This window comes from Zosterops lateralis, assembly GCF_965231275.1.
Source record: "Zosterops lateralis genome assembly, contig: SUPER_6_unloc_1, whole genome shotgun sequence".
NCBI classification, from domain to species: domain Eukaryota; kingdom Metazoa; phylum Chordata; class Aves; order Passeriformes; family Zosteropidae; genus Zosterops; species Zosterops lateralis.
In genome coordinates, this window is record NW_028154616.1 from 2849328 (window position 1) to 2874016 (window position 24689).

At 42.9% G+C, this 24689-nt stretch overlaps 1 protein-coding gene across 6 annotated transcripts in view; it reads left to right on the forward strand.

Moving 5' to 3' along the window:
- Positions 1–7913: 7913 nt before the first annotated feature.
- The window catches only part of HIPK3 (homeodomain interacting protein kinase 3), a 67127-nt gene continuing 50351 nt past the window's right edge, over positions 7914–24689 (forward strand). For 4 of the 6 annotated variants that reach the window (XM_083885376.1, XM_083885380.1, XM_083885379.1 and 1 more), the window contains exons 1-2: positions 8441–8559; positions 22964–24050. In XM_083885376.1, the coding sequence (XP_083741502.1) occupies positions 22966–24050 (1085 nt within the window). In that variant the 5' untranslated portion in view covers positions 8441–8559; positions 22964–22965. Of the gene's footprint in view, positions 7976–8440; positions 8560–8598; positions 8692–22963; positions 24051–24689 lie in introns of those variants that run through there. The other 2 variants (XM_083885377.1, XM_083885378.1) reach the window with 2 other exon arrangements.

Here is a 24689-nt window from a genome sequence, read left to right on the forward strand (position 1 = left end):
AGTGCACACACAGGTAGCTCAGCAGAGCTGTCACCCGATCTTCCCCTGCATTGTGTGGGGAGAGATTGCTCAGAGGTGACAGCCTGCTGCCACTATCCCTGCCATGGATACCTGCTGCCCAGGGTCTCATTACCACCAGGGGACACGGTGGATTCCACTGGGTCAAAACAATTCATTGAAGTACTGCTGAACATCACCTTTTTCCTTTGGAACCCATTTGGGCTGTTACTGGTTTGGAATAGAAAAATAATAATGAAAAAAGCACAAGTTTTGTAACCTTTGTGAGAATTCTATTAGAACATTTGCAGCTCTGAATAAACGCATTTATAGCAAAATATGTTCTTTACTAAAGAAGGAAATGCTCCTTTCTTTATAATGGTTTGATCTGTTTTCATAACTCATGTAATTAATGTGCTTTTTCTGTTGTTCATTCTAGGAGGAGAGTCTCTAATGTGATAATTTAAACCTTTGGAAGATATTTTCAACTGGTATTTCATTGATGATGTCTCATGGGGGAGGGGAGAAATAAGGATAGCTGCTTTTAAAAGGTAAGAAAACACACGGATAAGTTGCTGATGTATGAAACTATTCGGGGAGGGTGTACATGGACATTTGCAAGTCCACATCCACATTGACTGGGGCAAAAACTGCTTCTCAGGAGGGATTTGTGCCACACACAGATTAGTGACAGAGCCTTACACCACTGATACAAAAGGGGTTTTTCGTGCAGTTTGGGTTTTGTTTTTAGCACCGACTCACTCGAGCGATGCAGGATTCTGTTTTAATTCTGTCATTGGACTGCCTGCTTGTGTTCAATGATGTTTATTCGAAGGAATGATGCATTTTGGACAGGGAGGTCAGCTGGAGCATTTGTTGTGCTCTTCATCTCTCTTCAGCCCTTGTCATCACTCACCTGTAAAAATGAAATTATTGTAGTATTAGTGGACGGTACCCCATGGATATTCTTAAATATGGAGTGCTTATTGATGCTTATTTTAAAACAACATTTGCTTTTAAAGATTTTTTAAATCAGCACAATATCGTTGGAATTTCAGTTTTAAATATGCTCTTTTTTTTAAAAAAAAAGTAATTTTTGTCCTCCATAGAAAAAGTGTTTCAATGTTTTTTTAACTTTTTATGTAAATATTTTACTAATGTTTAGATATCATTAAATTGGGAGTGGATTATCTTATTCTTTGTTGAGTGCCTTGAATATTATCATTCTCAGTTTAAATCAGATTCTCTCTATTTTATGTTGTAGTAGTCAGATATTGTAAAATATATTTGTCCTTGCCAAACACCTAAAAAAAGAGAAAAATACTGTATTTTTGTACATACTTAACATTTGTTAACCCTAACAGTCACTTCCAATTCTTTTCCTGCTTGAGGGACTGAGCAGGAAAATGTGATTATTAAATACCGTTATGTAAAAGACACTCAGAAACCACCACAAATGCTGATGACTACATGAAAATAGCTGTTTAGAAAGAAACTGGCAAGAAAATCTACAGTGCCAGACTAGAAATGTGCATTATTGTGACACATTTCTTGAAGACAGACCCTTTCCTTATGGATCTCCTAAGGTACATGAGTGAGAAATGATCTACTTTTATGACTCCAACAAAGAGGAAAACCAGACTAAAAATGAAAATACAGTCTGAAAAATGCATGACCATGATGCCTTAGCATTTCCATGATCCAGTAAAGATATTTCAACCACCCCACAAAACATTGCATTTCTTTAACTCTTTGTTAAAGAAAATATGTTAATATGAACAAGATCTTAGCATAGTTTAAGACCCAGCAATGAAGCATCTGTCAAATCTATACCTATTGATGTAATATGAGCACAAGCAGAGAAATAAGTATCTGACAGTGTCCCTGAGCAAAATCATCTGTGACAATTAGCAGGGTGCCATGTTTCTAAATTATAATTGTCCCACTTAGCTGTTTCAACAACTGTGGCACTGAAAAGGACAATAAGGTTGAAAAGAAGCAGTTTAAGGGAAAAAAAAAAAAAAAAGACAGAGAAAAGTTCTGCAAAACGTAAGTTGAAGTACTGTGTATTTATGTAATTGCAAGATAAACTCATTATATTTTTCTACTTATTTGTTTTTCCTTTTGCCTTGTACATAAATATCACTCTTCTATTGAAGAGTGATATTGGAGGTCTTCTCCAATCTTAATGATTCTACAGTAATGATTTATTAAAGAACTAAGGATATTGATCTAATACCAATATCCAACTATGACGGAAAAAGACTCTCTAACAGTTTAAAGTTAGAAAGTGTATGTTTATTACAATGCTGGGCAGTGTGCAGGATAGCTCCCAAATACGCACGCGCAATTTACAGATGATCACAGGGTCTTTTATCTACAGGAGTATTGGATACCCAAAACACAAATGCACATTCATAACTCTGGTACATCCCATTCCCCGCTTTCTATGGTAATTAGCCCAAAAAGCCATTAAGCATGCGTAAAATGGGTCGGTGGTCTTTTTTATAGGGTGGGGTCCCAAAATGATGAAGTAAGATGGGTCTTCCTCCCTTGACTTTTTAACCTTTAGTGTTCATGACAGCTAAATCCTGTTTTTTCCAGGACTGTTTGATTTATGATTGTATTGTATTCATGGGGTCTATTGATTATTCAGGATGCAAAAGCCTAGTTTGATAGCTTTCATGATTTATCAGTTCCTTCCAAGATTTATCAGTTTCTTCAGTCTGGCTTCTGTTAGCAAAAGGGAAGTCCTAGCTACATTATCTCAGCACTATCTATTTTGACTACAGTCTTTAATTCTTCTAAATCAATGCCTCAGTGTAGTTATTCTCCCTTTCTGTGATATGAAAAATTAAGGTATGAGTGTTTTAGTTCAGATGAGGAGTGCATTTCATCTCAGGTCAGCCAGCTTTTATCCACATGATAACCAAAAAGATTTTAGATTCCTCCTCACATTTTCTAAGAATTTTAGTCCATTTTAGTCACCCTGTCATTACCTTTAGATACCAGACAAGTTCATTTCCAAAGAGTTACCACCACCTGGCAGAATTTGAAACAGTGACGTCAGGATGGTGCAGGAGGTTTCTTGGAACTGGGTTTTAAAGGCTGAGGAAGGAACAAGTAGAAAGACAGGCAATTTGAAGAATGCTTTAATCTGATTTTCTTCTTTGGAAGAGCCACAGTGGATCGCTCCTCACACTTCCCTTGGGAGATGCACAAAGCCTCAGAAACCACCAGGAGCCCATGGAAAGTATTTTCTGTCCCTAGCAGCTTTTAAATCTTTCCAGAGGAGCCAGGCTGTTGATTTTGTAAGTTAAATAGAAAACAATAAACAAATACTTTCCCTCACCTCTGCTCCACCATGTCTTTTTATTTGTTTTTTTTTTTCCTACATTAAATCTGCAAAGAATGAAGTGGAAATAAAAGCTGAAATTCGTGCTTATTTTTGCAAATGACTCAATGTAAAATGCATAGAGAAACCTGTGTGTTTTTTGAGGAAACACAGCCTTTCTCAACTGACCTTCCAGTTGTTGCAAAAGGAACAAAGTGTATGTTTGCTTTAAATTTGAAAGTAGTTTTCCATTTACACCCAGCAACAGAAAGTTGGATTTTGGATGTATCTGTGGGGAGGGGAGATGGGGAACTTTGAACTATGTTTATCTGAATATGATGGTAAACAGTGGGGAGTGAAAACTTAAATTTTTATATTTTAAAAGAGCACATTTTATCAGTTCAACTCTGATCCCTTTACATGTTTCCACAGGAATTTGGATCTTGAAAAATTCTGATCCAAATGCAGAATATCAAATGCATGTTTCTCATAATACAAGTCATACTTAAGTGACAGTAACATCAATTAAAAAATGCTTTAGATAAGGAAGGAAAAAAAAACACCTTAATTTTGGGAAGGATAAATACTGTAAGCATAAACTATTTCAGTCAATGTGAAAAACAGTAAATACTGTAAATTCTAATCCTATCATTTGAGTCCATGAATTAATTCCTTGCTTAACAAATTATTAAATATCGTGGGAAAGACTAAAGACTGTGGACTGCAAGCTTTAAAAAAAAAAGAAAAAATTAGGTGGAACCTTTGCTTGTTCCACCTGTGAAGGCCTGGACACCTGCAGTGCTCACAACAACCTCTTCTGTGTTGTTTGGATTTCAGAATTTCTACCACGAAACTCAGCTGAAACCTGCCCAGCTCTCCCATCCAAGTGACAAGGAAAAACTGCTTTCCTCTCTGTGTCAGCTCTGCCAGTCAATGTTCTCCTGACCCCAGAAAAGCCTTTTCTGCTGGGTGAGTTCAATCTGCTAAATGGGATTTTCAGTGCCAGCAGTGGAGAGCTGTCACTGGGGGAATTTAACTGATCAGGAGAATTGTGAGAGGCCAGTTCTGTCCCTTTTCTCTGGGAGTGTGGTTTGCTGTTTTGTGCAATTGCACCTGTGTTGTTATTATTATTATTATTATTATTAGGGACTGAGCTGGATGGAATTACAGCCCTGTGGTCTTGCCTCATCTTTGTGGCTTTGCTCTAATGGCAGTCTCATTCAGGACTCAAAAATTGTTCAAAAATTACGAGTCCAGCGGATACAAGCAACTCCTATGCTGATATGAACAACTCACAGTGGCTGTAAAAAGTGTTTTGATGATACAACTTATAGCAGTTTGATGAGTAAAACAAACTGTTCTAGCCAGAGCATTCTCAGCCTGCATCTACTCTTGGGATTTTGATAACAAAAATAGCACAAAATGTCATTGGTAGGTGTTCTGCCAAAAGCTTCTAGCCTGTGTTTGTCCACAGATCATTTCTTTTTGCTGCATAATAGATTACATCTGTTGGAAATATCTTCTTCTAACTTCTGGGTTGTTTTTGTTTTTTTGCTTATCCTCTGCAAAGGCTCAGAGACAAGGAGCAACAGGAGCCCACAGAGGTGTGTGTTTCAACACTGAACTTTATAAATGAATCTCAATGACACGGGGCCTCCTTCCACTGAGTTACTTAAGCACTTTGAAACAAAACACTCCCCTCCAAACGGGTCTCAGGAGCCCACAGTGCTTACAGGTGTAACTGGAGTCCTCACATTAACCCCTCAGCTGCCTCCCAGCACAAGTGTACCTGTTGAGAGAAAATTAGGACAGGGAAGTGTTTGCTGTTTCCCAGGTGACAAAAAAATAAACATAAAAAATTTGTGAGGGCTTCTCAGACACAGTCACATTTAACCTCTGATAGAAATGGTTCTAAGAGCGTTTAAAGCTCGCTGATACATCTAATGTTGTTTTACTGTGCTTTGTGGGCACTTAAAAACTCTTTTGTGGCCAAAGTAATCCTTAGGAGTTACTGACGGAGGAGGTTCATCACTTCAGCTTGCACAAGCTCTGGCCAGCCTCGGTCCCAACGCTGAGGAAGTGTCCAGTGGATGAGGAAACCTTTAAAACTGAAATAGCTCCCACAGAAGGGAGGGAGGGTTATTGAGGGACCTCGGAAGTTAATAAGGACAAATAATGGATCTGCAGAGGGGTGCTGAGCTCCACAAAAGCAACTGAAGGAGTTTCAAAGAGATTTGAGAGTTTGATTACACGCTAGTGATACTCCTGCTGTAAGGTGAGTGGAAGTCTAGCTTGATCTAATTAGCAAAAACTGGAACATGAGGACAGGACTGACAGTGCTGGGATGTTTCAGGAGGTGCTGTCATTCAGCAAAGGAGACCAACTCAAAACTCCAGTATGATAAGAGAGGTTAATAAGCCCAGAGTCACCCCTTCTTTTCTAAATCTAAATTAAAATCTGTTTCTGAAAGTTGGTTACAATTGTGCATATGTATCCACAGAACACTGGGTTCATAATTTTCCCTTTTAGTAGAGGATTGGTATCACTCAAATGTACAACTGTATTTGGATTGTTTTGATTATTGAACTGTAAGAAGGTGCATGGTGAAACATGCAAAATTTGCCAGAAATAGACCCCAAAAACAGCTGGAAAAATTATGTTGAGACTCGTCAGTGGATCACAATTTGGGTGATATACACCAATTTAAGTTTGCAGGTAAAGTGTGGATTGAATCAGCATATATTTAATGTGCTTTTTTTTTGTTGAGCCATTTTAGAGTTTGTATAGTTAAGTAATCAACAAGAATGTTTATCAACATTTACTGTCTGTTTATATGTTAATAAAATGTGTAGAAATAGCTCTGGAGGATTTTTTTTCAGGAGCTTGATTAATATTTCTAAAATTAGTAAGCAGTAGATGTGATGAGCAGCTCTTGAGTGCTATAATTTACTACCATTGACACCCACCTTTTTCTTTCCCAGCCCTAAATTATATGGCTCATTACTTACAAGGCTGAGAATTGGTGGTGTTGTGGTAGTAAATCCAATGTTAGGTTTTAGCACTTCTCTACAATAAGTCTGGCTTCTCCAATTAATTAATTAAAAGTCTGACTTCACATCCTAACGATCTTTATTACAAGGATTGGTCCTAAATAAAGGTTAAAATCAAGCAGACACGTGTTGAAAATCCTGGAACAAGCAGTGAGAAAAAATAGCAGAGTACGTGTAGTTGTGCAAATAAATAAAGAAATTCTTTGTTATTTTTGGCAAGAGGTGGAGAAGCATGTGATGTCCAATCGTAGCTGTGGCCAAGGATTTATCTTGGGGCTAAATACTTTAGAGGCAAACAGTAATTCCTTTTTTTTTGCCCTACATCAGCTGAACACTATTTCGGGTCAAGAATGCTGTTTGCAGAAGTTGACCAGTCCTACCACCAACCACTAATATTTAAGTGATGCATAACATTAGGGATATGTTGTTACAGCGGGTGTAGCCTGTTATTTTCCGAAGAGTTGAGCAAGGCCAAGTGCTGAGCTGCCATGCAGGATGCAAACTGGTCCATACATTCGCTCTGTCCTGTTACCTCCAGAGCCAGTGGTGTGTCTGATGGGCTTGGGCTGGCGTGGACTGCTTGCCAGAGCGGGAAGGTTGGTGCTTCCTTGTTATTTTCAAGGCTGGCTGGGGAAGTCTCTTTATCTTATAAGGCCAGAGCAGTCATATAAATGAATTGGGAGTTCCCATGCTCATTCTCACCTCGTCTAAGCTCAGGTCGTGAGAGGCAGGCCTTACTGCTGGCCGCAGTTCGCTCATCGTTAGGTACTGTGTATCTGAATGAGTGTTAGGGGAGTTGGCAGCTGACGGGGCGGGAGGAAGAGCTCACGGTTTGGGGTGTGGTGATCGGCATGGCAGCACCGGAGGATTATTGGGGGGTTTATATGGGCTTCTCTCCTGGGAGTTTCCCCACAAAACACGAGGTTGCTGTTCTCCAGGTAGTGACAGAGCGCGGCGGGCGGAGAGGAGAGTTCGAGGTAGGAGCATCTCAAGTTGTCCTGCCGGGACTTCCCGGGAAGGCACGGTCAGCTGGCACTGAGGGGGCTCGGCCACCGCCAGTGCGGGCGGGCCGGGCGCGGAGCGGGGAGCGTGTTGCTGGCGGGGCCAGGCGGGGGCGCTGCCGGCGGGGCCGGGCGGAGCGGGCGGGCGGGCGGGCGGGCGGCGGGAGCGCCCGGCAGGCTGCGCCCCGCGGGCTGGGCGGGGGCCGGGGCGCGCCGGAGCGGGGCTGGGCCGGCGCCCCCTCCGCAGCGCTCGGCGGGGACGCGGCTCCGGGCGCCGCTAGGCCGCCGCGGGCAGGGCGGAGGCGGGAGGAGGCGGAGGCGGCGGAGGAGGCGGCAGCCGGGGGCGGGTTGGGTCCCTCCCCGGGAAGATGAGGCGGAGGCCCGGTCTGCCGAGCGGGCTGAGCCGGAGCTCTTCCCTCGCAGCCGCCAGGACAAGATGGCAGCGGCCGAGGCGGCGGCAGCAGCAGCGGCGGCGGCGGGGCTGAGCGGCTGAGCCCGGCCGGAGCGGCGCTTCCCGGAGCGCTCCCGGACATGCCCAGGGCGGCGGCGGCGGCAGCTCCAGCGCGGACGCCAGCGCGGCCCAACCCGTGAAGGTGAGCGGCCGGCGGCCAGCGGGGCCGGGCCGGCGGGCGGAGAGCGGCGCTGCCTCCGCCGGCGGCGTTCGCGCTCTGCCTGGGGGAGCTCCGGGGCACAGCCGATCCCCCTGCCCGGGGCAGCTCCGCCGGCCCGGCCGAGCGCGGCGGCGGGGACCGGGCAGTGCCGCTTCCCCTTCCCGCCGCGTTCCCGAAGTTTCCCGTTCCCCGGCGCCCACCCCGAGCCGCCCCCGGTGCCGGGCGAGGCCGGCGCCGCTCGGCGGAGGAGGCGTGGCCGCCCCTCGCCCCTTCCCGGCGGCGGCGGCTCTGCCCCGCTCCCCTCCGGGCGCGACGCCTCCTCCCGCGCCTTGTATGGAGCGCCGGGGGGTCCCAGGGTGGCGCCCGGGCGCGGCCGCGGCTCCTCCCGCTCCGGGTCCGGCTGGGCCGCCGCCGCGCTGGCTCCCGGCAGTCCCGGCGGGACGCGACCCTCGCCCCCGGAGCCCCGAGCAGAGACCCGCGCTGGGGGGGAAGCCGGGGCGGCAAATGGTGCCCGGGGCCGCTGTCACTAACAGCAACTGGAAAGGAAGCGGACGCTTTAAAATTTGGTCAGTTCCCAAGAGCGAGCTGTGTGAGAACAGAGGGGTTTGTGTGCCGGAGGCTTTTGCCGTAATGGTTGCGGCGGGGATTGCGCGGGGTTTGTTCTGGATCCGGCGCGGTAGCGATTGTAAAGCTGGCAGGTGCGTTTTACGTATGTTTAACGCTGTAGGAAATAGTGGTGAGTTGGTAAAAATTATTTTTATTTAAATCGAGCCTTTAGTCGTCAGTGCTAAGTGGCTACACGTATATAATAAGGAGCTTTCTTTCGAGGCTATACTTTTTGTTTTTACTAACTGTTGCATCTGACTTAAAACGTCAGAAACTGGGATTGTTTCCTTTTTTGCTAATTTAGTTTATAGAATTTCATAGTTTGACTTGCCAGAAGTTGTGTGGCACTCTGATATTTTTGCATCTTCCTGCTCGTGTATCGCCTTGTCTATTTCAGTGTCTTTAAATTGTGGGAAAACGTGTTACTCTGAGAGACGATGACATTAAGTAAAACTGCAGTTGTTGATAACAATGCATGTTTCTGCGATTATTTATTTTCTACCCAGTGTTACCTCCATGACATCGTTTGCAAAAGGTTTAGTCTCTGATTGATGTCACACCCGAGCAGGAAAGCTCGGATGGGCTGCGAGGACTTAACTTCCTGACACAATAATTCCTTAACAGAGTTAATTTCCTGGAGCTTTCTATAAACTAAGTATAAAACACCCACCGTAACTGTCCAACAAGAGGAGAGAGATTAATTAAGCACCTGGAAAATAGGTCAGTACTGTCTTAGGAAGCGGCGCGGTGAGATGGCAGATAAATAGAGCAAAGTGTTAAAGACTTACCAGGGGGACACCGATGCCGCTGGAGCGGCGCTGGCGGCTTTATCTGCGCTGCCGCGGACCTTTTATGGCATTTTACAGCGCGGTCAGGGGGAGTTCTCAGCCCTGCAGAGCGGGGCTTGCACTTTTCACTCCCTGCACTTCTTTCCCAGGAGCTTCTCTCGGAGCTGCTCGCTCAGGGTGTGGCACCGCTTGTGCTCTTAAATTTTTTTTATTTTTGGTAGATAAATTTGGCTAGGTGTTCTCATTCCGGTGGTGGTGTGTGGCTCTTCGGGCTTGTAATTGGATGGATTTCATGAGCTGGAATAAAGTTTCATTGAAAATTTTGCTCGGGAAGCTGCCCCTGCCCTGGGGTCTCTGCGGCGCTTTTTTTTTTTTTTTTTTTTTTTTTTTTTTTTTTTTTTTTTTTTTTTTTTGTGTGTGTTTGTGTTTGCGTGTTTCCTTCCTCCTCTCTTTTCAAACAACTACCCAGAGAAACAGGGAAATGAGACCGGCTCCTGCATAACAAGACAGCAGAGACAAAGACAGGGTGTGGGGACAAAGACTGCTCATCTCCCAGAACTAACTGATAGAAATACTAGAATTTGCATGTGCTGCTTCTCTCGTTGTGTGTCCTCCAGGTTGTAGCAGTTGCTTCCAAACAGATGTTGTTTTGGAGGTGATTTTTCCAAAAGCATCTGTCATATTTGTGTTAAAGGGGGTGGGAGGCTGAGCAGCACTTGCAGAGGCAGGAAGGGTTGGTGAGCTCACCAGCCCCTGGGTGGAACAGAATTAACTGTGCTTAATTCCTGTAAAAACCCCAGTCCAAAGGTGTAGGAATGTCAGGCTGTGTTTTTCCAAGCCCGTGTATTTAGGTGTGTATGCTCCTCTTTGTATTATGTCGAGGGATTACACACTTCCTGTTAACTATCATGGTTTTCTTTTTACCTCTATAGGTTCTCTTGCTTGTATTTTCCCTTTTGCCAGTGTGCTGATGGTGGCAACAAAGGCCCCTTTGACAAAGCAGTGCGTTTTGAAACGGGAATTTTGTAGTTGCCTTTCTTGTTTGTGGGGGGGAGAAGAGCACCGTTGGTAATGGGAACGGTATTGTCATTTGAGGCTGAACGTGTATATTTGGAGGAATGTTAAATACAGGAGGAGAAACTGCTTTTAGTGGAGCTAAATTTGGCTGTTGCAGTGTGGGGTGTCGTGGCATCCAAGTGCTGTGCACATACAGAGTAATTCCTGCATGCAGTCTTGCTTTCTGCACAGAACTTTGGGGAATAAAGCTGAGGACAGAGAGGCCTTCTGATATTTTTTTATTAGATCAGCCTTGGCTTTTCTGAATATATAAAATGATTTAATCTGATCTGCAGGGGCATTTCAGCTGAATTAAACTGCTCTGACTGACAGGAGTACGGGTTGGGTAGGGCAGGCCTGATAATCGCCTGATGATCCTTGGGAAGGGAAGAAGAAATGTGGGAGTAGCATGGTGCTGCTACCAACATTCCAGTTTGCTGCTGAATTTTGTGAAGTAGTATTCACCCTTCAGACTTTAAAAAGCTTGTTTGTACCATTTTGTGCTTTCCAAGTTCCTTGGTCACTGAAATATTCTATTTCTTGAGATCTCTTCAGTGACAGTGGAAGTTAATGCAGTACTTTTAACAGATCTTGGAAGAAAAGCTTGTTATTTTGGGTCGGTGTAGGGTGGGACTTCAGGTACATGAGACACTATTTCAGAATCCTGGCTGGGCTAAGCATAGCACCAAACATGGGGAAAGGAGTGAGGATGAGCACTGAGCGTGTTCCAGACAAGTGCTGTGTGTGCAGTGCACCTGAAAAGACCACGTAACTCTATTTAAAGCAACCTAAAATAAATCATGCTATGATATGGGTTAGTAATGGCTTACCTTTTCCGACTTCTGCAGGCTGTGAACACCCTCTGTTTAACCTGAAATAACCTATAATGAAGGATAAAGCCTTATTTTTTAAATAAGGAAAATCCTGTTACCTGGTCTTGGCTTTCCCTGTCCTCCGTCCGTTCCCCGCCCCCCCCCCCCGCCTCCTCCCCTTTAGAAACTTTTAATTTAGAGCCTCTACCTCTTCTACAGAATTTTAGAGAAATTGTAGCTTTGTTTTTCTTCAGAGTCACTGAGCTTTGAGTGATAGGTGAGCAGGAGAGCAACATGTAATTGTGAAAGTGGATTTTAGGTGGTGGCTGACTTTATTTGATAATGTAGTATTTCCTAGAGGCTGGGTTCTTCCCCCTAGTTCTTCAGTTATTTTATTTCAATATAGTGAATGTGGAAAAAGATGGCAGGAGTTGGTGTGAGTCTTGGTTTTAGATGCTGTTTGGAAATAATCTGTGTAGAGTTTAGTAGTATTTTTTTCATGGCCTATCACATTTTTTCCATCTTAATACTCTACTTCATTTTTGAGAGTGAGTAACTTTCTGACAAAAGGGTGTTGATCTCTGGTATAGCAACTGGACTTGGAAAACAAAAAAGAACCAAATAACTGAACTGTTTTTTAAGCAAGTCAACTCAAGTAGTTTAGTTCTGTTTTTTTTTTTTTCTTATGCTGAGACTTGGAGTCAGTGTAATTTCAAAATACCTCTCCCAATATTGTTAACTTTACATATTTATTAGTTCCAGTGTTATGTAAACTTTTTGTACAGTCTTTTTTTATGTTATGTTTTTAGAAAAAGATAAGAAATTATTCCTTTTTGTAAGTAAGGAATATAATCCTTTTTTTTTTCCTTTTTATCCAGCTCTCTTATGCTCTGCAATATTTGGTATAGCAGGAAAATGCTAAGCTTGAGTTCCAAAACAAAGCAATAAAATAAGATGCAGTCAAACATCCAAAGACAAAACAGACATAAGAAATATTTTCCTATCTTTCAGGATGATCAAAGCTACAGCAACTCCCAATATTAAAAAAAGTAATTGGATTCTTATGTACAGAGAACCCTTTTTGCATTTTAGGAGGAGCACTTCCATCAAAGGAGCTGTCTTTAAAATCAGCAATCCTAAACTCATGCTTTCCATTCTTGCTGAAATAATGTAACAGTTCTAGAAACTTTTCAGTGCTTTTTAAAGCACGTTACAAATTAAATACAAATAACATTTTTAATGTAGAAAGTTGGTTATTTCCAAGTGAAAGTCTGCTTTTATTTGTATGTTAGATGGATGGATCCGTATGGTGCTGTAGTAACCACCCATTTAGGAAGAGTGGGCAAGAAAGCTCAGGTCCTGATACCTGTGCTGAATCCCATAACACCCTTAGAAGAGGAGGCTTTGGGGATGCCCATGGCCGCTTTTCCAGGCCAGTTGGATCTCATAATCCACTGGTATGAGTGTCCTGTGCTCTCTCTGTTCTGGAGGCTGAACTGCTCTAGGTCACCACGCTCTGCTCCTCTGTCCTGCAGCTGTTCTTTGTGTCACCAGGACACTAAACTTCCAAAGAACTTAAATTTCTGGGTGAGGCAAGATTCTTATCACCAAGCTGGGCTTGGTTGTTACCTTGCCTTGGGGCAAGCAGCCACCACTACCTGAGAAAACCTGCTCTGGGTTATTTTTAGGAGTTTTGCTTTAGTTTTGCTCAGTTGTGAAGTGTGAGATGGAAGTGGATTTCCTCTCTTGGTGCTGACCTCATCTTGCAGTGGTGAAGTGAAATGGCAAAACTGGTCCCTGGGCAGGAGAACGTGCCAAGGAGAACTTCAGCCCGGCTTGCAATGCCTGGTGCAGCTGTGCTTTGTGTGGGGCTGGAGTGTTCTCATTGCAAAGATGTTTGCTGCTTTTATTAGTGTGCCCAGATCCCTCCAGGCCTGCTCCCTGGGGTCCCTGGGTGACATCTGAACCTCTCCCTGTTCCTGCTGGATTAGACTGAAACAAGTGCCTGCCTGCAGAAGGGACCTGCTGCAGGCTCAAGGGCTGGATGGGGAGAACCCACTTATAAAGGCAAAAATGCAGAGAGAAAACTACTTCTGCACCAAAAATCATTAGGAAGTTTATAAGGGAGGAAAAGAAGTTTTTTTACTGGTGATCTAAGCTCCCTTTGGAAGATATGAATAATCAGTAGTATCAGGTATCCATAGCAAATATCTATATACAATTTTTTTTTCTAAAGCTTAATTAATTTGCTTTTTCATATGTAGATAGAATAAACATTTTTTTCTCTTATGTTCCTGTGTTTAAATCTCTACATGTTTACTGCTTTGTTTTGGTCCTTTGTCAGCATTAAAAAAAAAACAAAACTGTGTTAACTTTTACCAAATTCCATTAATTTAAGTAAAATATATTGCTTTCCTCCTCCTCTTTCCTATGGTGCAGTTTTTTTCTGTGTTGGCACAATTGGTGGAACTTACATGATTTCCAGGAGGATTTTTAGTTATTTCTTGAAAGATGCTTTTCTGCCTTTTTGACTGAAGGTGTTGATGTGCATCATTGTCTTGTCAACCTCTTCTTGTGTTTTTCTAGAAATTTTGGTCAACTGCTACTTCTTACCCCTTTCCTTTCAATTCTTCCTTTTTTTTCTCCTTTTTTTTTTTATTTTTTATTTTTTTTATACCAATTGGACTTGGTTGCTCTCATCTCCAGTCTGTGTGTTCCAGTTGAGAATATTTTTCCACAGCTCCTTTTTGAAGATTTATAGGGATTGTATGTGTGTACAAGAGGTACTCAGATAATTTTTAATTTTCAGCATTTGAATCTGTTAAATATGGCAATTGTGGTGTTTGAGATCTTGTGAAGCCCTTCAGAAGGAACCAGATTTGTTCCTAAAAGGAGAAAAAAAAGCTTTTTGTCTCCTCTTTCCTTTTAATACCAACTTATTTTGTGATTCACGAAATTAGTTGGTATTCAGCCTAATAGGAGTGGATTGCTTTCATGAGATACTAAAGAGTGATTTTAATAACTTTTCTTTATGGCTTTTGTAATGATGCTGTGGGCTGGCTTCTTCCTTTGGGCTGTGTGAGCTCTGAGCCCAGCAAGAGGACGTGGTGGAAATACTTTGGGAGCTCTTTGTGACAAAAGCTGTTTGAGACTAAATGTGTTATTAAAACTCTGTTGCAGAGGTCTCTAAACATTCTTTTGAAGATTAAAGCAAGAGTGGCTGTTAAAAGTTTATTTATGCTACAAGTGGAAAGATTATTAAACATGGAAGGGAATACAGCAGAGGAAAAAATGCACATTATGCACATTTGTCAGTGTTATTATGGCCCCCAGGTAGTGGGTCATATGCTGCATATAATCTTGCCTTTCTTTTCACATGCTTTCTGTGTACTTAAATCAATAAATTTCTTTGCATAGGAGAGGGGGAGAAATTCCTTGCCCTGGTGGGAAACATTATAATATGGGTTATTACAGTTATTGATTCATTAGGAGGCAGAAAGCTGATCCTTCTGAGAGGGAGAATGGATTTCTAATGCACTGATATTTACCTGTAGGAAATACAGCTTCCTCCACATCCTAAGAAAGCTGAAAGAAGCGGTAAACACCTTTTCCCTCTATTTTTTCTTTACTGTTCTCCATATGCCGTGTCCAGCTTATGCAGCTGTTTCCAGGAAGCAACCAATGCTATTTTCATGGTGACGTTGCTTACAAGGAAAGAAAAACACCTTTTGTATAAAAGCAGAATATTCAAATCACTTCTAAATAACGACTTTGTTATGGGAAAAAGACTGGGATTTCACAGAGGGGTGGTTTTTTTTCTATGTATATATAAAAATACCTTCTAAATGGGGTTTACCTCAGTGTGTATATGTTTGGAAGTTGTTACTGGATGTAGCTGGGGCAACTGACCTGAAAACTGCAGCAGAAAAAGATCAATCAAGATAAGTGTGTTGGATTAGATGCCTTAATTATTTTACAGTTAAGTCAGTTTGAAAACAAATACAGGCTTAGGTTGTTATTTACTCTGACATTTTTGTTGCAGGGGAGGTTGAATATGCTCTGGGGGTGCTGTCTTGACAACTCAGTAACCAGTTGACAGTGACATTCTTGTTGGCCCTCTTGGAAGAGGGACTGACTTTTCCGTGTATTTGGGCAAAGTTTTAACTGAAATATTACTTTCTACCAGGTAGAAGATACCCAATGTGTAGGAAACAGTTTTATCCACCTCCTTGGTACAGGAGAGCCTGATTAACAAATTTTTGCATTGCATGTCAGACTCAGTGAGCTTGACAGGTTTTGTGTGTGTGCTGCTGCAGACTTCATGTGCAGGTCCTGTGGGGAGAGCAGGAATTCTGTGGTGTTGTTTTTGAGGTGTTTGTTGGTTTTGTGGGGTGTGGGTGGTTGTTTTTTTTTAATGCTTGTTTGTTTGTTCTTGTCCAGGTAAAAATCTTTTTTAGTGAGACGGAGAAAAATAATTTTGGATGAGTTTCCTCCTCACTAGTAGTTGAGAGGACTTGAACTCTCTGTAAGACCCCTTTGTGTGCATGCAGATGTGCTGCCATACATTGTGAAGTGGCAACAAACATCTGGATGTGTATTCTTACAGGACCCACATTTGATATTGTCCAGAGCTGTTCTAAAATGGAACTTCTAAATTAATTGCTTGGCTGGGTTGCGCCATTTCTAGTGCTAACAAAAGCCCAGCGTTCTAAAAAATGCAAAATTAAGCAATTGCATAAAAATAAAATTACTGGAAATAAGAAAGGACTAAGAAGGAATTTTATTTTTTTAAATGCAGTGGCATTTGAACATGTGATGTACCAACAGGCAATTTGAGCTAATCCTCTCTATCAAATTTTATTTCTGCTTTAGGGAAGGTGGCAAAATCTTTTGGAAATACTTAAGGCAATGGAAAAAGTGTTCTGCCTCTCTGCTTGCCTTGGTCCCTCCTGCTGTATTGAAGGGTGACAGATAGTAGCAGTAGTTTGAATAGATCCTTCAGCACTGCTGTAATGCAGAAGGTGTGGGCTCTCCTAAACTTTTATCAGGGACTTTTATTTGAGTGTGCACACTGTTTCCAGGTTCAAAAATAATTAGTCTCCTAAAAAAAGGAGATTAGGCTGGCAAAGCCCTGGCTGATTGAAATGTGCTGTTTATGTTGATGGTGGCACATTCTGATTTGGAGGGCACGTTCTCACTGGGGGCTGGTGGCCAATACTTGTGCTTGTTTTGCAGTTGCACAACAGCAGCTTGCCCAGAGGGAAAAGAAATGCTTCAAGTATTGTCTCATTTATCTTCTCAGCCATGATTGCAGTCATATCGGTGTCACAAGATTTAGCTTTTGATATTAGTGGAAAATATGAATAAAGCAATTGTGTTCTGGAGTAGTGCTGCTGGTGCTATGGCAGCGTTGAGTCATTGCAGTTCAGATTTTTTATGTAAAATATGTTTGTGTTCAGCGTATGGCGTCAGTTCTGTTTTCCAAGTGTCGAGACAATGGGGCAATTGAGACTGGCTTGTATCACACTTAAACCAACTGATGTTTTCAATTCTTGCTATCAGTTCAACATTGGTGGTGTCTGATTAAAAATATCTCTGCTGTTGCACAGACCTAAGGCAGCCCTGTAACATTTTTTTCAGTGGTTGGTAACTAAGTTCTGCAAGGGCAGAATTGGATCATTGTATCCTTTGCTTCCCACTGAAACTCTCTCAAGCTTGGAACCAACCTTTGGCCTTTCAGCCTGGACCTGTGCAGGACTGAGGTTTCATGTTGGGCAAAGACTGTGTTGGCTCAGCTGAGTGCCCTTGGTGGATGGTGGGCCAAAATTCCTGAGCTCTGAAATACGTGTTTTAATCAAGAATGTTCACGATTTCTTTTGTCATTAAACTGCATCTCTGATTGCTGCTCCAGAACTGGATGTTGGTTTCTTTGGTGGGGTATCAGCAGCTGCCTCTGATCTCCTGATTCTCTGTGGGGGAGTGTGTGTGCCTATGCCTGTGCAGTTTGTGTCCAGAACTGCCTCTGTCCCTGTGTGAGGAGACAATTTGTATGGCATAAGTTACCTGGAACACCTCAGGACTTTCTCCTTTGCTCTCTCCCTTCTGTGGGTCACAGATCTGCTCACAGAGCTGCTTTTGAGGTGCCCAGAGGGTGGGACTCCCTGGACTTGTACTTCTGGACACTTCACACTCTCTGTGGATGTTTTCCTTTATAAATTGCATGAAACCTCAATTGCCAGTGCTTTGTTATTAATTGTACAGCTGGAGTGAGGGAATTCCTCAGGGTGAACAGGTCACTGTGTATGAAAGTACTTGCATCAGTACAGCTTGTTCAGCTACATATCCAAAATAAACAATAACACAGAGGTGCTGCTACTACTGGTAATAAACTTTGATCTGTGTGGAAAGAGGGGATGCCTAATTCAGCTTTTTATTTACTAAATAACTTGAGAAGCTGGGTGGCACCTAATATAAAAAGAACAATTGTTTTACCTGGAAAAAGTGACAGTTGATATCCTTTCAGTGTTTCCAAAGTGATGCATGATGTAAACAAATAATTTCACAAGTGCCACTGCTCAAACTCTGTGCATTTTCTGGAAGTTCCTGAGTGTTTAGAAAGCCTCCCTTGATGCCCAGCCGCACTGCAAGAAGGATGTGAGTTTTGAAACAGATTTTTGCCCGTGGAGGCCTGAAAGAAGTTGGGAAACAAGTTTTCTTGGGTTACAGTTTAACTTTGTTATTGGGTGGCTGCTGCTGGCTGGGCTTTGCCTGCAGGGAATTTACAGGACCAGCAGTGGTGGTTACACTGCTCGAAGCAGGGGGAAGGAGCTGGAGATTTTATAGACAAATGAAAGGAGCAGTGTGGTAATTTCTGCTGAGCTTTCCCCTGCAGTGGCCTTATTAACCAGTTACTTTGCCACACAGAACCCCCCGTTCACTCAATCATGTGGAAATGTCGCTGTATAGTTAATTATTAATGGTGATCAGGCCAGGAACAGCCTGTGCTGCTCCAGGTTGTCACAGTCTGCCAAGTCAGTTGTGTTTTACTGAGTTTTTCTACAACTGCCCGAGGAGGCTGGAGATGTAATCTTGAGAGGTAAAGAGCCTTGTTACACTTAGGTGAGCATTAGCAAGGTGTTAACCAGAGGTGCCTCGTTTTGCTGAGACACATCTGCCTGATTCCTTGCTCAGGTTCTATAGAGAGAAGCTTGGCTGTGGGGGGACAAACTGAAGTGCCTCCTGTTCACTGACATTACCTTGTGAAAAGATATTTAAAGGCATAAACAATGAATTTACTTAGTTGGAATATGTTTGCTTGATTACTTTGTTCATGCTTCTTTCAGAAGCCCAGAATTCACAGTGTTAACTCTGGTCAGAAGTCACATGTTTCGTATAGTTTCATGTTTAATAAGCCAAGTTTTCCCAGTTCTCTCTGCTTCAAATCAAGAAGACTCATTCCTTTGAAGGAAGCTTATCTAGGGGTGGTAACAGCTGGTAGATGTTTTGGGACAGCCTTTCTTTTGCACATTCTCTGCAGTATTCACTAGCAGTGAGGTGGGATGCAGCAACTCCAATTGGAGAATACAAGCTGGAGAACTCCAGAACCAAATTCAGCTTGTGTGTACCACTGCTCAGGAGCAGTCACTGTGCTGGAGTGAGGTTGTTACACTCTCCTTGCACTTGGGGAAGCAGAAGAGGACTTCAAAAATGTGTGGGCCAATGGACAACTTCTCTGAGACTAAAACTGAAAATGAAGTGGGAAGTTACTGGAGTAGTCAGAGGCTGCCTGTGGCACTGTCACCTGTAAATGGCACTTTTCAGTCCTTCTGATGCTTTTGCTTACTCTGCTTTGGTTTGCATCCTGGAGGGGTCTTGTAGTGCATACATTTTGTTTTTATTTTAAATTAAACTTGACTGGAAGATGTGCACCTGCTGCTTATGTGTGTTCAGGCTCAAATAACCTCCCTGAATTGAGAAGATTTTCTTTCCTTTAGCCCTGGTAGTTTGGCTCTACACATCCCTTTATTTTGCTGCTGGGCTTGTTCATGTAGGTGTAGTCTGACCAGCTTCAGCTTGTATGAGGAAGCAGGAACAGTCTCATTAGGAAGTATGCAGAAAGATATATGAACTCAATGAGATGTTTTGTGACAGGGAAAGAAAGATCCACTCTCTGCTAGGTGAAAAGGTGCTGTGTATTATTTTCTTTTGCTGGGAGTCCTGGTTAAAAAAAGAAGGGGGGCAACAAAAAACTTGCAACACAATAACTCCTTATTCTTTCAGGTGTAGCTATCCATAGGATTGTATTGTAATCCAAATACCTCAATAGTTAATTAAAAAAAAAAGCTTCAGAACCCCACAAATGAATCCAGCCACTAAGAAAAACAGAACCAAAAAACCAAACCATCCTCAACCACAAAAAAACCTCCACAACCTCACACCAACAAAAAACCCCTTACAACACAGCAGTGCTGTTATAGTAGAGGATGCTGTGGTATCTTCCCTTTCTCTTCAAGGTTTTTTGTGCAACTCTGCTGTCTGTGGGGGTTTGCTTTCATTGGGGTGAGGGGAAATCAGTTCTGTGTATCAACTTAGCTTCTCAAAGCAAAGGCCTGCAACAGCTGGTTGTGTTGGAGAGTTCCTTGCTGTTCTGATGGATTTCATTGCATGTATGTTGGGCAGAGTGTGCTTCTGTCTGGAATGCCTTCTGAGCACTGTCAGTGTGTGGCAGAGATCTTTAAGCAGTGTCAGGTGTAGGGTGCTGCAGGGTCTTATGTGCCTGTTTCACAGGAACATCTTATTCAGTGGTTACGTGAAGATACTGTAGCTTTTCCAAATGACATTGACATCTAGAAGTGTGTGTGTGTTTAGAGAAAGACAAGCAAAATTATGGGAGTCATGAAGAGTCATGAAGAAGTGTTTAGGGGAAGGTGAAAAATTAGATGATTGTACAAGTCCACTCTTTTTTTGTGTGTGGAGTAAAATTTTATTTTGTTAGTTCAGTCTGTTGTGATTGTATCAAAGGTTGTACTTCCTGGGTATGTTATCTCTTCCATTTAGTGCTAAATGGTGGTTTTTTTTTTTTTTTTTTTTTTTTTTTTTTTTTTTTTTCTCTCCTCGAGTTGCTAAAAATGTTGTAATAACTCAGTAAACAGCTCTGTTTGCAGATAAGAAGTGTTACTGTGGTCGGAGCTCAGGGTTGTGGAGTTAGGCCTGTGAGAAACATGCTAACCCCAAAAGATGATAGTCTAGCTTTTCTTACCCAACTGAAATTAATGTTGAAGAGAAAGCTAGAACTCTGTTCCTCCAGACCTGGACTGGTTTGAGCAGCAGGAGGTATAGGAACTTTACACTTTTTTAAATGCCAGTGATCTTCACAGGCTCAGGTGAGGATTTGAGTGGGCATCTGGCCCCTCTGGTTCTCCCTCATACTGGACTGTTGTCCTGTCTTTTGAAAACATCCTTTATTTCAGTGTAGCTTTTTCAAAGTAGTTATCATCATGATCTAGTGCTCTCCACTTTGGTGACATGCTTACACAGGTAAATCCCTTATCCAGAAGTTAAATGGAGCAGGATTTTTGCTGTTGGGTCATGGCAGATCCAGGGCAACTGAACCAGCTGGAGCTGCTGCATCTGGGCCAGATTCTCACCTGTGGGCCAGGTGTCCCCATCCCTCCTGCTTGGAAGTCCATGGGACCTGTTTCTGCCCAGAGGCTTCGTAGTGTGGCTGTGCCTCTGGGCCTGCCCAGTATTTAGATTTGTCCATGAGTGAGGAGAGTGATTCTGGTCATCTGAACCCCTCTGTCAGCAAACTGAGATAGCCGCTAGAAGTTTCTTTGCTTTTGAAGTGTAAATGGTTTTTTTGAGTTTGAATATTTTACTTGGTTCATGCACATGTGTGTCAAAAAGTAAGGGGATTGTGATACAAAGGCAAGCAGAGTGTTTTTTTGGTGGGAACCTCAAAAAAGGTTTTAAGAAGAAAACCCCCAAGCATTATTTGGATATTTTTGTGTCTTTGGCAGATGTGATATTTGAGTCATCCCAGAACTGAAGGAATGGTAAGGTGGTGGTAGAAGGTTTGGCTTGCAGGTGTCACTGGAAGCTCCGGGGAGGTTTTGCATGTGTGTGTTCTCTGGGGCAGTCAGGGAGGGCTGGTTTTTGGATACCTAAATAATATGATCAGAGTAAGTGATTTACTTAAATATAATTACGATAGAGAAGGCAGTAAGACCTCATAGTCAATAATAACATTTACATACCTGGTAATGGGGCACGTTATTTAGGACAGAAGTCAGGAGCTTGGGGAACTTTTTCCTGTGTTTTGAGGTTAATGGTTGGTGTTAAATCCTTGGTGTAGAGCAGGAGGCCAGTGGCAGTCCCATCGTGTTTGGTGGAGGGAGAGCTAAGCTGCTGGCTCTTTCCTGGCTTGTTCTCCAGCTTTCTACATCATCTGTCCCTGATAAAACAGCTTTGGGAAGGAGAGGGCTTTGAAGTTTTCTTCTGTAGCTGGGACAAAACCCATTAGAGGATTCTAAACTGAGGTGTTGGTATGATTATTTTAATTGCTCTTAAGATATCTAAATGTTCATTTGCATAAATCAAATCACAGCTTCAGAATAATTATGCTGTGCTTTTGGTTAGTTTTCATTTGATCAGAGTCTCTGCAATGTCTAGCTCAAGTTTTATGTGACTCATCTGCAATTTAAATACCTATTACCAGAATTTTCATGTGCTTGGTATGATTAAATGATCTAATTAAGGTATTATTGGTATTGAATTTGTCTCTGGGAGCTGATCAGACTGGTATAAACCATAACTTCCCTGAAACCTTGTAGTTACACTGGGGTCCATCCAGAGCCTTTTTCTTAGTATTTAGCTTAACTCCATGACAGACAAGTTTTAGGCTGGTGTTTGTCAGGTCTGAGTCAGTGCATAGAGGACACCTGAAAGGTGAACTCAGTGCCTGTACCCCCATGACTCTGTCACTGATACACGAATTTCTGCAGCGGGGTGGAACAGAGCTCAGAGAAAGCACCTGCCTTCCGTGAGTGGATTAGGTTACTGTACATCGTAAGTTACTGGAACATTGTCCTTGTTTATGTGTACTACCCCTGCCCCGAAGTTATTTTGGGCCCCATCACATGGCTTGATCACTTTCATTTTCATCCCAGGGAAATTCTTTGATCTGTAGCAGTTGTGACATTTGTCCGTTCTTGGAAGCCCTGATGGTGTAGGTTTGCAATGAGCAGGTTGGATACCTTGTGAAACAGGTAGTGTTGACTCACAGTTAAGGACTTCTGAGTTGTTTTATGTCATTGTTGCTAAATATTTGAATTGGTTTTTCAGTTGTGTTACTGAACACTGTGCTACTTTTGTGTGTAGAAAAGTGGGAGGTTTTAAATGAAAGTTGAGTTTAATAGCACAACGGTAGGACCCCTGCTTGAAAAATGACATGCAGCCTGTCTCAGTCCTGTGCAACCAGCTAAAGCCCTTCACTGCAGTAACCTGCTGCTGCTAAAGACTTCCTGTGGGCACTGGTAAAGTGTGAGAGCTTTGTTCTGGCCTAAGAAACTAAATAGAAAACAACTTTAGAACACCTCATTTGGAGAATGTAATTGCGTCCCGATTCTTCTTTTAGAAGCAGCAGCTGCTGGAAAGCTTGGAAACGTGCACAATTTTCACTTGTGTTTTCTTTTTCTCTCCCCATGTAGGTATGGCCTCACAAGTCTTGGTCTATCCACCATATGTTTATCAAACCCAGTCAAGTGCCTTTTGTAGTGTGAAGAAACTCAAACTAGAACCAAGCCGTTGCGTCTACCACGAGAGAACCTACCCGCAAATCTATGTGAATGGTAAAAACTTTGGAATTTCTCCCCACAGGGTTAGTGCTTTCTTTCAGACTAAAAACCCATTCGACAGACCTCGAGGACAGACCTTTTGGTTGCAGTCAAATGCTGTTGCTTTAAAAAATACTGCAGGTGCTACAAAAGCATTGGCAGCGTGGGCGCAGCCACCTCAGCTGGAGGCCCCTGGGGCCGCGACGCGGGGAAGCCGGTCAGATATCCTGGAGGGAGCCCAGCGATGCGGATTGAAGCGTAAGAGTGAGGAGCTGGACAACCAGGGCAGCAGCACCATGCAGATCGTGGATGAGCTGTCTGTGCTGCCTGCCATGCTGCAGACCAGCGTGGGCAACCCGGTGGCCATGGTGGCCTCCAAGCAGAGCGGCACCGGCGGGGACGGGGATTACCAGCTCGTGCAGCACGAGGTGCTGTGCTCCGTGAAAAACACCTACGAGGTTCTCGATTTCCTGGGGCGAGGGACCTTTGGACAGGTGGTCAAGTGCTGGAAAAGGGGGACGAACGAGATTGTGGCCATCAAAATCTTGAAGAATCATCCCTCGTACGTGCGCCAGGGGCAGATAGAAGTGAGCATCTTAGCCAGGCTGAGCACTGAAAACGCTGATGAGTTTAACTTTGTGAGAGCCTACGAGTGCTTCCAGCATTGTAACCACACTTGCCTGGTTTTTGAGATGCTGGAACAGAATTTGTACGACTTCCTGAAGCAAAACAAATTCAGCCCTCTGCAACTGAAAGTAATAAGGCCTATTCTGCAACAGGTGGCCACTGCACTGAAAAAACTAAAAAGTCTGGGTTTAATCCATGCTGACCTCAAACCAGAGAACATTATGTTGGTGGATCCTATTCGGCAGCCTTACCGGGTCAAAGTCATAGACTTTGGGTCTGCCAGCCATGTATCAAAGACTATTTGTTCAACTTACTTACAATCTCGGTATTACAGGTAGGTATCTTTGGCTTTTTTTTTGCCTGTTATTGAACCAGGTTTTGGCATTTCTTAAATAATTACTCCTCCAGGTAACTAGTAAGAATAGTTTGGAAAAGATAAGACCACCTAGGAATGTGAAAATTATGAAAATTGGTTGCCATTTTGATCGTGAATACTTGCTTTGAATGCTTTTATAATGTTGTCTTTTCCCTGGAAGTATGTTTTGTGTTGCTCTCTGAAGCCATCACTTACTGTTATTTTGAGACTGTTCAAAAGGAAAAGAAAGAAAATTATCTTTTGCTTGCTTGTTTAGGATGTTGTTCCAGCCTTCAAACATGATGGATTTTTTTTCTGTAAGCAGCTGGACAGTGTACTGGAAGTGCCATGTTTCTATATTCTGTTGCCAAAGATTATGTAAATGCCTCTGTTTTTCTCCAGCATTTGTAAATATTTTCACTAGTTCTTAGAAACTCAGTTCTGACTGAGTGCCTTCAGCAGCTGTGGAGTTCAGTAAACTTCTGGAGTTAGGGAGTGATAGGATGCTTAAATATTTGGGGTGATACCAGAAGGGCATTTAAAGTGATTTTGGTATATGGTTGCATTCTGCTTTTGCCTTAAAATGGATGTATGTTTTCTATAATTTAGTTTGGTTAT